Source organism: Puntigrus tetrazona, chromosome 5 (assembly GCF_018831695.1).
Source record: "Puntigrus tetrazona isolate hp1 chromosome 5, ASM1883169v1, whole genome shotgun sequence".
Taxonomy (NCBI): domain Eukaryota; kingdom Metazoa; phylum Chordata; class Actinopteri; order Cypriniformes; family Cyprinidae; genus Puntigrus; species Puntigrus tetrazona.
The window spans coordinates 29,964,475-29,979,499 of NC_056703.1; the positions used below are offsets into that span (position 1 = coordinate 29,964,475).

General features: G+C 37.2%; 2 protein-coding genes across 4 annotated transcripts; one reads left to right on the forward strand and one right to left on the reverse strand.

Annotated features, from left to right (window-relative positions):
- Positions 1-814: 814 nt before the first annotated feature.
- ift74 (intraflagellar transport 74) lies at positions 815-14,718 on the forward strand. 2 transcript variants are annotated; one of them, XM_043238634.1, is made up of 20 exons: positions 815-947; positions 1,789-1,921; positions 2,026-2,161; positions 2,243-2,291; positions 2,369-2,467; positions 2,986-3,046; positions 3,138-3,197; positions 3,284-3,345; positions 7,248-7,386; positions 7,947-8,009; positions 8,408-8,551; positions 8,630-8,670; positions 8,844-8,923; positions 9,240-9,293; positions 9,617-9,714; positions 9,791-9,917; positions 12,088-12,251; positions 12,506-12,631; positions 13,167-13,227; positions 13,308-14,718. In XM_043238634.1, exons 2-20 carry the CDS (start codon positions 1,817-1,819, stop codon positions 13,415-13,417), a joined length of 1,779 nt encoding a protein of 592 aa, XP_043094569.1. In that variant the 5' UTR covers positions 815-947; positions 1,789-1,816; the 3' UTR covers positions 13,418-14,718. The 2 variants fall into 2 exon arrangements, with proteins under 2 accessions (XP_043094569.1, XP_043094568.1); XM_043238633.1 differs by having other exon boundaries at positions 826-947; positions 1,798-1,921.
- Positions 2,933-6,435, reverse strand: LOC122344964 (leucine-rich repeat-containing protein 19-like). 2 transcript variants are annotated; one of them, XM_043238643.1, is made up of 5 exons: positions 6,359-6,435; positions 5,169-5,291; positions 4,625-4,994; positions 4,342-4,521; positions 2,933-4,150 (listed from the first exon to the last, which is right to left on the reverse strand). In XM_043238643.1, the coding sequence occupies exons 2-5, from the start codon at positions 5,238-5,240 to the stop codon at positions 3,780-3,782; spliced, it is 993 nt and encodes a 330-aa protein (XP_043094578.1). In that variant the 5' UTR covers positions 5,241-5,291; positions 6,359-6,435; the 3' UTR covers positions 2,933-3,779. The 2 variants fall into 2 exon arrangements, with proteins under 2 accessions (XP_043094578.1, XP_043094579.1); XM_043238644.1 differs by lacking the exon at positions 6,359-6,435 and adding an exon at positions 5,923-6,351.
- Positions 14,719-15,025: the final 307 nt, after the last annotated feature.

The window sequence follows — 15,025 nt, forward strand, 5'->3', positions numbered from 1 at the left end:
CGGCGCCTGGTGCAGCTAGAGACACCAAACTAAGTGCATTCGACTTGTCATTATCCAATTATTATAATTATTATTAGACATACGCAGTAGATTGGATTGAACACTTACAGACTCACTCACGATAAAAGTTTAACAGACTTCAGTCTTTTTCTAATCATTAACATTTTAATGACTGATTATTTAAAACCTTGCACTCTGATTTTGGACATTTATTCAGTGCTACAGTTGAATTTCTAATTTTCTTATTTTAGCGATTCATTGTACTGTATTTATTGTAGTAAATGGTGTTTTCTTATCTCTTATTTATTTCCTCACTCCTCATTAGGAGATTGACAGTAGAACATTTTTTTGTGAATTCAGGAACTTATTTTACCATTGCAACCAGGGTTAGTTTGCTTTGTTATGCACTAAATATGGATTTATGCCATGAAAAAAAGGGTAAAATGCTGGTCGTTATTTAGACGATAATCATTAGGTGATCATTGCAGTTAGATTAGAAAATTAAAAGAAAAATTTGGAAAATATTTGAAAAATAAATAAAAATAAAACAAAAAGTAAATAATGTTTGTGTATGTGTGGCTACTATCGTGTTACTTTAATTTTTATAGAACTTCATACAGTAACATGTTTCTAAGCAGCATGCTTTAAGAATAATGGTAATCCAAATAACATTATACAGCAGCTGATACATAATACCTGGAAACTGAAAAGTGCTGGTGTACAAATATAGTTTGAACGTATTTATGTAGTTATGTTATATAGGTTATATATAAGAGAAAATGTAAAGTATGCCCTGCTGCGTCACGTTCAAACAGCAGGGGGCAGTGCAGCGCTGTTCTCGCACGAGTTCTCGCGATGACGTTCCTGGGTTGCTAGGCAACTCAGAGACGAGCGTTTTGGTTGACTGTTAAAGTAGCTAACTATAAACAGCGTATTTTTAGGTAAAGGTAAGCGATAATTTATTAAATCACTTAGTTCTTGTGTGGTAAGATCGTTAGTTGAACAGATTTTCTGCTTGAGATCAAGCAGAAAACCGCTTTGTTGCTAATGTGTTAGCCTGTACAAGAGAATCTTCTCAAAGGGTTATTTAATGCGTTGTCTTGATATGCTTTGGTTCGTAGTTGATTTTAAACATTTGTTTTCACGCCTCTTTATTTGTTTTATGTGACAGTAAGAGTCCGATAGGCTGTAAACATTGTTAAACATCAGTCATTTGTGTTTGTAATTTAAGCTGTGATTCTCAAACATAGATATAATATTCTCACCTCGGCATCCAGATTATTCCAACAGTGGCGCAGTTCCTATAATTATTGTTTTTAGTAGCCCCGTTGTTCTTATTATTCCTGTAAATATATATATATATATATTTACTGAATTCTGCCTCTATATCTAAACATCTCACAGTTCGTAAGTTTTTTTTTGGCTGTGTAGAATCACATTTGATAAATGATTCACTCTTTTGAGTCGATTCTTTCAATGAATCGGACACGTATAATGGCTTTTTTTCTTTTGTTCATCAAAGTTAGTTACCTCGAAAAAACATATTGACACGATAGTACTTTAATATGGTACTCATTGAGCAAAGTAATATTACTCTCCGATGCTGTTATTGTCATTATGTCATGGTGCTGCCACTGCATCTTTTAATAATCATGTTTAGTAATCATGCATTTGAACTTATTTGAGCTCATTCTAACAGTGGATGTACAATGTTAAGAACCATTTTCAATCTCATCTGCCATCTGTTCTGCTGTGCTGTAAACTCTAGACTAGTCTAATATATTATAGTGTGCTAAGCTTTACCATTCAGACAACAATGGCAAGCCAGAGACCCGTGAGCCGAGGATCATTTGGCCAGGGTTCTGGACGCCCACCTACAGCCATCCGACCACCACAGACAGCCCTCCGCGTCAGCACTGCAGTAAGGGTTCATTATTATAGTTGTGTTGTCTGTTTAAAGCCATGCAGAATTATGAGTGTGTGTGTGTGTGTGTGTGTGTGTGTGTGTGTGTGTGTGTGTCATAGATGGTCCCGGGCTCCGCTCGTCCCGGCAGCAGAGCTGGACCTGTGGCTTCTCCTGGTGTTTTATCAGCTCAGATTAAAGTGGCAGATCGACCCGTGACTCAACAGGGACTCAGTGGAATGAAGACAGGCATGAAGGGTCAGACAATTTTTCTTTTTCTAACAAACATTAAAGTAATGCGAGGTATGCACACTGACTGCTTTATTTTCACTCCTTAAGGACCACAGAGACAAATTCTGGATAAATCATATTACCTTGGATTATTACGGTAAAAGTGATGAAGATTTTTCATTTTATCTCAGGTAAAACAGATAAATTAAAGAATAATTTGTTTGTTTCCTTCAGGAGTAAAATAAATGAGCTGACGATGGAGTCCAGCAAACTACAGAAGGACATTGACACCTTCAGTCAGGAAAATTCAGTATATCTATCTTATGAAAAAAGGTAATTTAACTTTTAGATCCCCCAGAATCAAAAAAACAAAACATTTACAATACATGCATCATATAAAATTTTAAATAGCAAATAAACAATCATTTATTCAATTTAAAATAACTGTCATCTGTTTTTCTGTATTTGACAAGCAACGTTTTATTTGTAATGCATATTGTTTAATGTTCACAATATGATCAGTGTTGCCATTGAAAATGTTTCAAAATCATTATTGAGTTTCCTTTTTTAGGACAGAAAGTTTGAAGAACATTGTTTATTTAAATATAGAAATTGTCTGTAAGATTGCAAATGTTACATAATGTCTTTCACAAAACTGTAATTCCAAACTATACAATCTTTTAAAATGAAATGAAATGTTAAATTCTCTGTATTTTAATTATATTTGATGGACTTTATATAATGTAAAGAAATGTATCCTCTTAAAAGACCTGACTGTTCCATGGGTTAGTACTGACCTTAGGATGCAGTAATGAATTTATTAAATGTTTTAAAACTTTTTCTGTGAACAGAGCAGAAATCCTAGCTGGGGAAATAAAAGATCTTCAAGGGCAACTGGCAGATTACAACATGGTACACTAATTTAAAACGATTAGTGGAAGTACTACAAGTCTCTTTATTTTGAATCAATAAAACCTTCTTTATATGCTCTTTTAATTATCAGCTAGTTGACAAGCTGAACACAAACACTGAGATGGATGAAGTCGTGAATGACATCAACATGGTGAGACAACTTCATTTAAATGGCAGCATCTTCCTCTTTGCTCTTCTCATATTCCTGCTGAGTTTATTTTATGTTTGTCTCATTAGCTGAAAGCACAGAATGACAGAGAAGCTCAAAGTATGGACGTGATATTCACAGAGAGAAGAGAGTAAGTAGTTTTGTTTTTTCACAGTTACATGTTTGTGCACAAGAGGGCAGCAGATGAGTACTCCTGAGTATGACTGCTCTTCAGTTCAATCATGCCAGAGCTTCTTTTTAAATAATTCTACATGCTGCAGAAAAAACTACATGCAAACAGTTTATATCCTTGCATACATCACTGACAAGCTTTTAAAAAGAGAGATTGAGTAATAATTTTTTTTAAAAGCAAAAATTACAGCATTTACACACTATTTTTTTTAATCTGCTGAGATGCATGCATTTGCATTTCCAGTTCAGAGATCCTTGGGTTTTTAATTTTTAATGGCTTTTTCATGTTGCCTTACTGCACTGGAATAAAATGATCCTCATAGTTTAATGCATGAGTTTGTAGCTTTTTTTTTCTCGTTTACAGCCAGCTTCTTCTTCTGTCAGAGATCTTGCTCATGACTCGTTAGCATCCGTTTGTTCTTTGTAGTTTCCCGGCTCAATGTAACCGTCCTCTATAAAACCATCATCATCATCATCATCCTCAAAGGGCTGCAGACTCAGTCCAGTGTCCAGCTCCTGAGCACTTGTGTCCGTCTGCTCTGTGTCCAGACTGAAGTTGGAAAAGCGTCCGGTATTGAAGACGCTGTGCTCCACGTCCTCGCAGAGCCTCTGATGTCGGTAATTAAACAGAAGCTTGTACCACGAGGGAGATTTAACAGCGCATACAATGAGCATGGAAGTGCTGAGAGTTAGAGCCACGACACCAAGCAGGAACTTCCAGCTGTGGCTTCCTGTCTGTGTCCCACCATCCCTCGCCATCAACCCTAAGGAGAAGCATATTCTGGCATAAGGCTCTGTAGACACTGTTGACATCAGTATTTGTGAAAAATGTTTTTCTCATTTGCTACACAGTTATGTATTCTGTGTGTAATAGGAGGATCCACACCTTCATCTGATGTTGCTATTGGAGCTCAGTACTGATCACAGTGTTTTAGAGACGTTCCGGTGTGTTTACCTTTGCTGGAGCCATTGATGTGACTGCTGTTGGTCGGCTCTATGGTCGTTGCTGGTGTTGATCTGGTTTTCATTGTGGGAGCTGTAGATTTCTCCACAGATGTTGTGGCTTGAATTGAGCAGGAAGGGTTACCATCAAGCACAGCTGTTTTCTGGGGAGTGTCACAAGTGACTTCTTTCCCTGCAAGACCAACACGAGATTTTGTAGATGAATAAGCCAAACAAAACAAACATTAAATTGGCATATGTGAAAATCAAAAGTCAACTTAAGTGCTTGTTCTCACCTATTGATACACCAGACTCATTCAGCTCTTTGAAGAGGCTTTTGAGCGAACAGGAGCAGTTCCATGGGTTGTCCTTCAGATCCAGAATCTTTAGTTTTGTCAGTCCTTTTAAGATGTCTTTGTCAAGGGTCTGCAGGCTATTTCCCCTCAGTTTAAGAATGTTTAGATTTGTGAGTTTGTCAAAGGCTCCAGGAAGCAGGATCTGTATGTGGTTGTAAGAAAGATCTAACTCAGTAATCCTGGGATATTTCTGTAAGGTGTTTATATCCGAGGCGGTCATCACAAGTGAGTTATTGCTCAGGATCCATCTGGTGATGTTTGTAGGTATATCTTTAGGAATCTCTGTCAGAGCTGCGTTGCTCATGTCAACCTGAACACAAATGAACATTGGTTTGACATCAGAGTTTAATCCCTGATGAGCCGTGAGGACCGGAGACACAAGGTCCACTCTTTTCATATAATTCTCCAGTCTATGATTTGGCTAGATAAGAATAGCACTTTGATACAGAACACGTTGGTATAACCGAGTGTGAAAGACACTCACCTGCTGTGCGATCACTCCTGAGCTCATCAGAACCGCTGCGACCCACACCACATGCATCTGTCTCCTGACCATGATCTCTGTTAGCTGTGATAACAGCACTGCATCAACCAAACAAACAGTGTCCTGTCCATAAGAGGAAGCACAGTTCTTGCTAAATTGTCCTGTCTGTTGTTAGCTGCAGTCATAAAGAGCAGAGAAGGTTCTTGAGGAAGTAAAATCCCTCTTCATAAATGTGACACAAAGCGGATCTTTGTGCAGACGAGTCTCTGCTATCAGCATGCTGCTGTCCCGTGTCTCTCTGCTTGTGTTTGTTGCTGTTTTATGTTATCTGCCATCAGCCACAAAGATACTCATGGTCTTCTCTGGCTGGCATGAGACACAAAGTCACCCAGTGTTCTTTAGCGGAGCGAGGCCTGTTTTCTTGCTGTGATCATTATTGTTGAGTTTCTTTAAGGACAGATGCTTGTTTTATTCTCATTTTATAAACGCAGACCAACTGGAAAGGTTCTTTTTACCAGCGCCCGTCATATGCTTTGCTCTTGCTCTCATCTGTGCCATTCTCAAGGTCTCTAACAGAGACGTAGAATAGGTTATTATAATATGTTTATAATTTAAAATATTTAATGTCTAAAATAAAAGAAAATTTGTGATAGTGATGTTGGGCCAATTCCTTTTACTGGGTTTTTTTCCTCAACTCCTTCAAGAACCTTTTGTCTTTCACCTCTTTACTTCCTTTCATGTATTTTTCATATACCTTGTGTCAGTGTTTTATGTCCCGTTCACCTCATTCAGAACTCGACTGGTGTATTCCTGACACAGCACATCGTCTCCATTTGCTTTATGGTTTGTTCAGTGCAAAAAGGATATTTGTTTTTGTTTTGCTAAGTTTTTGCCATGATACTTAACCTTACATGACAATAAACTTTAATCATTTAAGCATTTAATGGATCATTTGAACAGACTCTTTGCTTCTTTGAAGTACAAAAAAGCTTGTGATGACCATTATATGGCATTATTCCAAGGTTTCATAATGTAATCAGTTTGTTTCAGTTGACTGCTATTACATTTCTTGTTATAATAGCATTTAGGACTTTTGCCTCGTCATCTGCATGAAACATCAGTTTTTCACTTTTGTAAGGTTTAAAATTAAAGAAGAAAATGTTATAGATATGAATGGTAGAGTCACTTACCCTTGAGTGCTGTGTAATAGACTGTTAACTCATGCTTAAAAGAGCTCAGACAGAAACAAACCTTTGCTCTCTGTAATAAAAAGACGGGCTAAACATTGACCATAGTCATTTTTTATTGTGCTGTTCCTGTATCTCAAGCAGTAGAACATGCTGATAACAAATCCAAGGTCATGGGTTTGATTCCCAGGGAATGCATGAACTGATAAAAATGTAAGCTGCTTTGAATAAACGTGTCTGTTAAATGTAATTCTTTAGTCTCTCTTTGAAGGCTGATATATTCTAGAGCTTTTTTATTCATAACCTGATCAGAAATGTTCCCAATGAACTGTAAATTAAGATGTTACAACAGAAAAGTTGTTTATTGTGGTTAGGATAAAAGTTTTTAGAGGTGAGAAGAGATGTGAAGTCTGCTTTATTGTGCTCCTTTAGGCTCAAAAGCATTTCAGTATTATAGATTTAAAAAGAGAGGCGGATGCTGTATCTCCATGCTTCTTTGTCTACATGTACATGATATACATCTAGCCATTGATTACATAAATGACAACAGAATTATTTTTTATAGTTAGAATTAAACAGTTTATTTATTTATCTTTGAGCAATGTAACAAGAGACTGAAACATCTGACATTACATTATTTATTATTTTTTATTGTAAATAATAATAACAACAACCCATAAACAAACTACCTGAGATCAGTTGGTTTGTTCATATACAGGCTGAACTGCTCTGAGCTCAGACGAACTAGAAACTACTCTTCTTCAAGATTCCCTGAGGAACATACTTGTACATCCGGAAGATCTGCTGCTGAATGATGTTGAAAGTCTCGGACAGATTCAGTGTTATGAGGATGGATAATTATGGGCTATACTAACAACTTTTCTCTTTTCAGGAAAGAGGATATGATTAGAGCTGTAGAGGATGATATAGTCCAAGAAAAACAGGCTGCCCAAAACATCATTCAGAAGATGTCTGCTGATAAACAGGCCAAATACACTGAGATGAAAGCTACCTATGAAGAACTAATGCAGGTTTGTCTCATTCCTCCAGTAATACCTTCTGAATTCAAGTAACAGCATTAATGTGCCATTGTGTCTTTCCCTTTCTTTAGATAAAGATATGATGTTAGTATGTTGTGTTGTTGCTTGTATTTGAGGAAATTGTTTTTATTATTTATTTAATATACTTTTATTTGTTATATACTAATATTTTTTATTTCTTGTTGTCTGACTGTGACTGGTGTTCAATGAGTTATTAAACATTGTAATACCTGACCAAATGCTGATTTTCTTTGTTTTTGATAACGTATTTACTTTGATAAATATTGAAGTTGTTTGTTTGTTTGTGTAAAATAAGTTGTTACCTATCCTAGTTACTTTGGAAGAAAATGCATGTCAAATAGAGATTAATGCTAAAAACAAAAATCAATAAGGGACTTGGGGACTACATAAAGTCAAATTGTCTTCAGTTAACAGTTTCACTACTTCCTCTAAACATGACATTGAATGCTGTGAATGATTTGTGAGGGTGATTCCAAGTCCTGTTATACACTGACACAACTCATTCGTCGCCTCCTCTCATCTGCATCCAGGAGCTGGACTCCCTTCAAGAGGAACTAGACGCTCTGATGAGTAGGAAGGAGACGTTTGAGGCGGTGAGCGAACACCCACACACAAACAACACTTGCAGAAACTCTGTCTTTCCTTGCATTCAAATTAGAAATGTGCGCACACACAAAGACCCAAGTGAGCTCTTGATGAATCATGACTTTCTTTGGCTGTAAGGAAACACTACTACTTTGTTAGCGTGTTTGATGTGAATATATTCATGTACTCAACAGGCATGTTTGTTGTACTGTAGGTTACAATACATAGCTACCTTACATAAACTTTGCAAGTTGAAACTTTTGTAACAGCAGGCCAGTGCTTCTTTTAAAAGTAAAAAAAAATTCGTTCTAAGAGTTCGTTTCTGGAGAGCTTTAAAAAAGTTGAAAAAACTGCCTGATTTGTACACATACAGACATTCATTAATTCTTGTGTCTTATGCTTACAGGATCTGGTTCACTCCCAGGCCAAACAGGAAGCAGTCATGCTGCACGAGAAACTATTGGAGCTGGAGAACCGCCGAGAAGCAATGCTAGCAGAAGACCGAGACATGGGCTCTCCACAAGAGGAGCGTGAACGCCTGTTCAAACAGGTCTCTATATCATTTATTTACACTTTTGCATGCAAATATTTGAAGTAATTTCATGATTTTTCTTTGGCTGGGTTTTAGGTGAAAGAAAACAACCAGGAAATAGCCAGCATGGAACGACAGTATGTATTTCTACATATAGAAACATACAACATTAATATGTTTTGTTCATATGTATGTCCACTCAAAGTTGCTTAGAAGATGTATATTATTGCACTGAAAATGCTGTGTGTTGCTTGCAATTTTTGTACCAGTTCGATAAATAAATCCAAAATTAACATCCTATTTTATGTAGGCTCTCCGAAGTACGTGAGAAAATTAGCCATCTCACTGAAGAGATGCGACAACTAGATGCTGACATGGAGGAACATCAAGGTGCTGTTTTTTGATTGAGATGATCATAGTCTGTAGCGCTGATTTAGAGAGAATGTAATGGTAAGGGGAAAACTAGCAGATGACGTAAGCCTGATTCATTCCATTGATCTAAGCATCACATTTTTATTTTAATGAGACTGTTTACAGTTGCTACACTTATATATATGTGTTTCTGATATATTTTTACTTATTGTATGTTGCTTTTCAATTAAAAATATGAAACAAGAGCAAGTGTCTGACATAAAAAGCAGCAGTGGTTCCTGAGGACTGGAGTTAAAAGCACTGGTTTCTAGTGTTTTTTTATTAATATCTACAGGAGAACGAACACAAAAGTACAAGGAGCTGCAGAAGAGAGAAGAAGAAATCAACTGTGAGTCTTTGTTACTTTCACACAAATACTGAATGTAAATTATTAAAATGTATGAAATCATGTTTTTAATAAGTTTTTAGTAATTCAAAAATAGTGAAATGTACTTTTGTTTTTGTTTTGTTTTTTCTTTTAAACGCAAAAGTAAAACTAAAATGTTAAAGCAAAATAAGAAGCAAAATTGCACTTAAATGGCTTGGTTTTTTGTATTTTGTTTTAAATGAAATTTTACTTTGTTGAAATGTATGAAATGGACACCTGAGGTATAAATAGATCTCCATGTGTTGATTATTTGATTGATGAGCTGATCATGTGTGTTCTTACAGCATATCTGAACTCATTTGATGACAATAAAGCTCAGGAGCAGCAGCTGATCAGAGAAGCACAGAGCAGTATCGTGGCTTTACTGGAACACTCCAGCAGGGTACAGTCTAGACTGGATCAGAAGCTTTTCAGGAGACTCAGATGTTGTGTTCATTCACTGTGTGTTTTCTCTCCAGAACATCAATCGTCTGCAGCAGCTATCAGCAGTCACCGCTCAAGAGCTGCGGTCCATGCAGGAAGATCTGAGCTTCAAAGAGACGGAGATGCAGAAGTCTCAAAGCACAGCCAAAGGCCTTTCCTCAGGTCAGTCTCTGTCTGTGTGCGAGAAGCAGTTTGGCTCCAGCGCTGTCCATCAAACACAGCTGTCTGTTTTAGTCTGCTGATCTACACCAGACTAACTCATGAACACAGTCAGACTGTGTCAGAATAACAGCATTAACAGCTCAAGATCCTCTCCTTCTTTGTCATTATTATTAAGGTGTGAGCTTCTGCCCAGAGAAGGGCCCTTTCTTCTTTTGTATAAGACGTTCTAATCTAATTTCCCAACATGATCTCCTCAGAGGCACTGCTTCCTCCACTTTTCTCTTTTGTGTGTGTGAGACAGAGAGAAAAAGAGAGGTGATATCTGTGAGGAGAAACTTTAACCACTTTAATCAGCTTTAATCATAAAGCTGAAATACACAACAAGTTTTTCCGTTACATTTATTCTACCATGGCAGGCCGCCACACTTTTGCAAATGTGATATTGATTCATATAGACAATTCAGTTTAATAACATTTCAATAAACACCAAGTTAATAGCCTATTAAGTGACTTACATTGTCTAACTATAACTACTGCGTGATTTTGCTGCATTTCATTGACAAATTGTTTTTTCCAAATAAAGTAAGTTCTGGTGCATTTAGTTAAAATTTTAACCTATCATTTCAGTTATTTTAATCATTTAATATTTCTATATTAAATGTTTTATGTAAAACAATCTTAACATGAATTTGTGACTTTAATTGTACTCATGCCACCTCTGAGCCTCATTAAATGTCTAAAAATGTCCCTATAAGCTACTTTTTAGTTCTTCTTATTTTATTATGCACTTGTCTTTTTTATTTCTAATCATTTCAATTCTGATTGCATGTAATTATTGGGTGGAGAGGGGACATGGTCATAGTCCTGCCACAACAGCTGAAAAAAGGGAAACACTGCTGTATAATGACTGCTGCTCATGGAGAAATATTTCCAGTAATTCAAACCCATAGGTAACAGCAGCTGTGGAAACGCATGAAGTGTGTGTATGTGTATGCATGCTCTGGTATATATGGATTATAAGGATACAAATGTATGCAATTATACATTGCAGGTGCTTTACACTTCCTGTGTATTCGTAAGCTAACTAGTTTAAACATACTGAACTGTGTTTTTTTTTTTTTATGGGAATACAGAATGTTTTGTTTGAGTGTCAAAGTTTAGGGGTAGGGTGAAGGAAAAGATGGAGACATATACACCTATAGTTAGAGAGAGTGAGTGAGAGAGTGTGTGTGTGTGTGTTGATAGTCAGATTGGAGCACTGGTGAAAGGACCCCTGGACATGGAAACAGTCCAGACTGCTTAGAAGTGCTGACAGGGTTTTTTTTTTTATTCTCACACACACACACATACACATACATACACACACACACACACACACACACTCTCTTTCTTTCTCTCTCTAAACAGTGAGTTAGGCCTCTGCCTATCAGAGGGAAGCGTCCCTCTTCCACTTCCTTCCTGTAATGCCCCCCCAGCACTCGGATCAGGTCTCGTGGTGAGACGCAGATCAGGGCTCATTGTCCCTGGGGACGGCCATCTCACACTGACCAGCAGGCACATCCGGTTTCTGCAGCAGAGCCGGTTCCAGTGTGTCATGAATCTTTGTAACGGAGTGGCCAAATCTGCTTGTAATCATTTCCAAAGGTTATAGATCATGACCTCTGAACCCTTTACTGCTTCCTGCTCTCCTCACAAGCAGCACACTGTAGTTACACATGTTCATGTGGCACAGGAATAATCGTGGAAATTAGCCAAAGTTGTTATGTTAAAGACACCTAATGAGTAAAGCTTCATGATGTTTGTTGTCGCTTGAATGACAGTGTTGTCTTCTGAAGATATACTTGCAACCAAACTGAACTTTACACCATTATTGCATGAATAATGACGTTGTTGTCTTCTGTAGAGCTGCTTTACTGCACATGTACATTTGTCTCATATTTAATGAGGTTTGCATCACTATTTCTGTTATTTTCCTTTGTATTACTGTGAAGTTCTGTATTGTGTGAAGTGCTATAAAGAGTAAATAGAGCTGACACAATATGAGTTTGTAGTGACACCTGTAGGATAAACAGCAGCCCTGCATAGTCAAATTACAGCGTTTATATTAGAAATCCTGACGCTGTAGTGATGTATTGTGATGTGTGTTTGTATGCTGTGCTTCATCATGCAGAAAGTGAGCGTCTACAACAGGATCTTCTGAAAGTGGAGCAGCTGGAAGGCAAAGTGAGCACAGAGCTGCAAACTCTGAGAGATCAGCTCAAGCTCATGATGCAAGAGATCCACACATACAGAGATCTGGACGCTCTCAGAGCTGCCGGAGAGGACCGGAAGAAGGTCAGGAATTAGAATGGGCTAGGCTTAAAAACATGAGTAAACCACTTATTGGCTACATTGAAGGTTAAGTCATCTGAAGCGCTAAAATGTAAATTTGTGATATTTTTGATTGCTGATGTGTCTTTGAGATAGGCTTTAACACGACTGGTCTCAGTGTTTCAGTGGGAATCTGCCTCTAATAAATGTGGTGGATGCATCAGTCAGTCTTCTAGTGATGGTCTCACAGAACTTACTGCTGCCATTTGTCCAATCAGAGACTGCAGGAGGAACGAGTAACACTGACTCAGAGGAAGGATACATTTAAGAAGATGATACACAAAATCAACGAGGAGTATGAATCTCTTAAGAACCAGTTGCAAGAGAACGAGACCCATGTGGAGGTGAGAGACATACACACTCTTCAGCTTCACATGTGTTTCTGCTGTTCACTCCTAGCTATGCCATACTGAGATTTCTGTCTAATGGAAAAAAAGGGCAGTCTTATTATACATTAGTGTCTAACACGAGAAGGTATATTTTTATCCAATCTTTACTAAAAATAACATAATTTAAATTTTACACCTGTTGTTACATTTTGGGGAAGAATGTCAGACCTCCTGAAACACACTTATTCCTGCTATCAATGAATCTCCCATCCATGACCATCATTATATATTTTCCAGCCTTAAATCTGCTCTAACCATTACAACAAATATGTTTTATACTATTTGTATTGTGCAGTGTGACTTTCTATAAAGCTGCTATGAAATAGTGTGTATTGTGGAAAGTGCTATACAAATAAAGTTTACTTGAGTTGAATTTGAGACTAAAGCTGTTTCTGCATAACGAGCAAAAAACATGAGCGACACTTTTTGTCATGTAAAGTTTTTCAGATTTGTTTGTGACTAGATGTTTTGCTGTCTGTTCTGTTTCCAGCTGACCAACATGGAGAGGAAGTGGCAACATCTTGAGCAGAACAACTTTGTGATGAAAGAATGTATCCTTGTATCACATGTCAATCTCTATGAGAAGAATAAGTATAGTTGATGTGCAACCCTCCTTAACTCTATTATGCAGTCATCGCCTCAAAAGGTGTAGAGAGTGATTACCGCCCAGTGATGAAGAATGTCAACAAACAACTGCTCGAGTACAATAAGATACTGGTTGATACTCTGCAAAGAAACTGAGGAGGGGAAGCACTTCCTGTCTGCAGCAGCTTGCAAACTCACTTCCTGTTCGAGATGAGCCCTGATCAGCATTCTAAAGATGACTTTTGAGTGATTGTATTCTAGAATATGATCTAAGTTTTGTAATCTTAGGTGCATAACAGTCTTGTGTTATCAGTGAGATTCGGGGCATGTCATTAGTGTCAGTCACAGAGCTAAATAATTACGCTGGTGTGTAATTAATGTGATTTTTATAGCTCATGTTGTTCCAAAGAACTTTCCTTTTGCTGGACAGTAAGGAGAATTTCCTCAGTCCAGAACATCTTATCTGTTTTGGGTCTTATATTCTGTCACATGGTTTTGGGTGTAGTAAGAACATAAAAGAAAGTAAACGGAGATACTTCAAGGAACATTACTACACATATAAAAATAATATTAGTCTGAGACAAAGAACACAGGCTTAAATGGAGTGACAGTGTTCTCCTAGCAAACCCAAATATGAGTCTTAGACACTTCTTCACCTGTATAGCAACAGGACAGTCTTCTCAGTTCTTCACAGACAAAGATGCTAACACACACACACACTAACACACACACACACACACACACAGATTGCTTAACTGTGTCTCAAGATGCTTGTTAGAGCTAAGTATCCTTATCAGTATGGTTGGTTACACAAATACTATGTAGTCACTGTTCACCACAGTTAAAGGTATAGTTGACCCAAAAATGAAAATTGGATGTTTATCTGCTCACCTCAGGGCCTCCAAGATGTAGGTGATTTTGGCGCATATAATATATGTATATGATTCCTCTTTATTGACCGTTTTTATGGGCCATGATATGTAAAGATCTACATATGCATCTGTGTATATATACATTGACATGTCGCGCTGGATGTTGAGAATCAGTCGGACATTGTGGTGTATCAGAGGTAAAAAAATATATATAAATAATGTTGAGTTTCTAGCACAGAACGATTAAGTTAAAAATGTTTGTTTGTGTTCTACTAAAGGAACAAAGTTGCCTATATCTTGGATGCTCTGGGGGAAATCGGATAAACATCACATAAAATATTTGAGTGAACTATCCCTTTAAGTAATTGTCTCGTGCACACAGCAGCAAAGCATTTCGAGTGAAAACAGTGTGGAAAAGCTGGGAGGATTTAAAAGAATGCTAAAGGGATTCTACAAATGAATGTGTGAATAAACAAATTATATGAATGTATCCCTGCATGTTCTGACTGTATTCAGAAAAGATTTTATGGCATTTTTCATCTTATCTCCATGTAATAACTAATAAAGAAGTTTACTTAATTGCAATGCTGCCATTGTCATGAGGGTTACGAGAAACAGCTGTAATTCTGCTGCTCCGTTAGCGCCACCTGCTGCCAGTGGATTTACAGAGACTTAGATTTTCATTCAGTCTGCATGCAGTTTCTTTCTGGACAAAAAAAAGGAGTCAGAATCTGCATGCCCTGCTGTAGATTTGTTCAAATTTCTAAACTGTTTTCAGTTATGTTGTCATTTAAAATACAGACCATGTTGTCATTGCAAAATCCTAGTGATTATGCAAACAAAAAGTAAATTTATTTGTTGTTTGTTGATTTTAAGTTTAAAACTTGGTTAA

Excerpts from the sequence above, each read along its gene's own strand:
- LOC122344964 (XM_043238643.1), bottom strand. The coding sequence starts at position 5,240 with ATGGTCAGGAGACAGATGCATGTGGTGTGGGTCGCAGCGGTTCTGATG. Across the intron at positions 4,522-4,624 it reads TGAGTCTGGTGTATCAATAG|GGAAAGAAGTCACTTGTGAC; the intron begins GTGAGAACAAGC and ends TTGGTCTTGCAG. Across the intron at positions 4,151-4,341 it reads CATCAATGGCTCCAGCAAAG|GGTTGATGGCGAGGGATGGT; the intron begins GTAAACACACCG and ends GCTTCTCCTTAG.
- ift74 (XM_043238634.1), top strand. The coding sequence starts at position 1,817 with ATGGCAAGCCAGAGACCCGTGAGCCGAGGATCATTTGGCCAGGGTTCT. Across the intron at positions 2,292-2,368 it reads TATTACCTTGGATTATTACG|GAGTAAAATAAATGAGCTGA; the intron begins GTAAAAGTGATG and ends TGTTTCCTTCAG. Across the intron at positions 3,346-7,247 it reads ATATTCACAGAGAGAAGAGA|GAAAGAGGATATGATTAGAG; the intron begins GTAAGTAGTTTT and ends TTCTCTTTTCAG.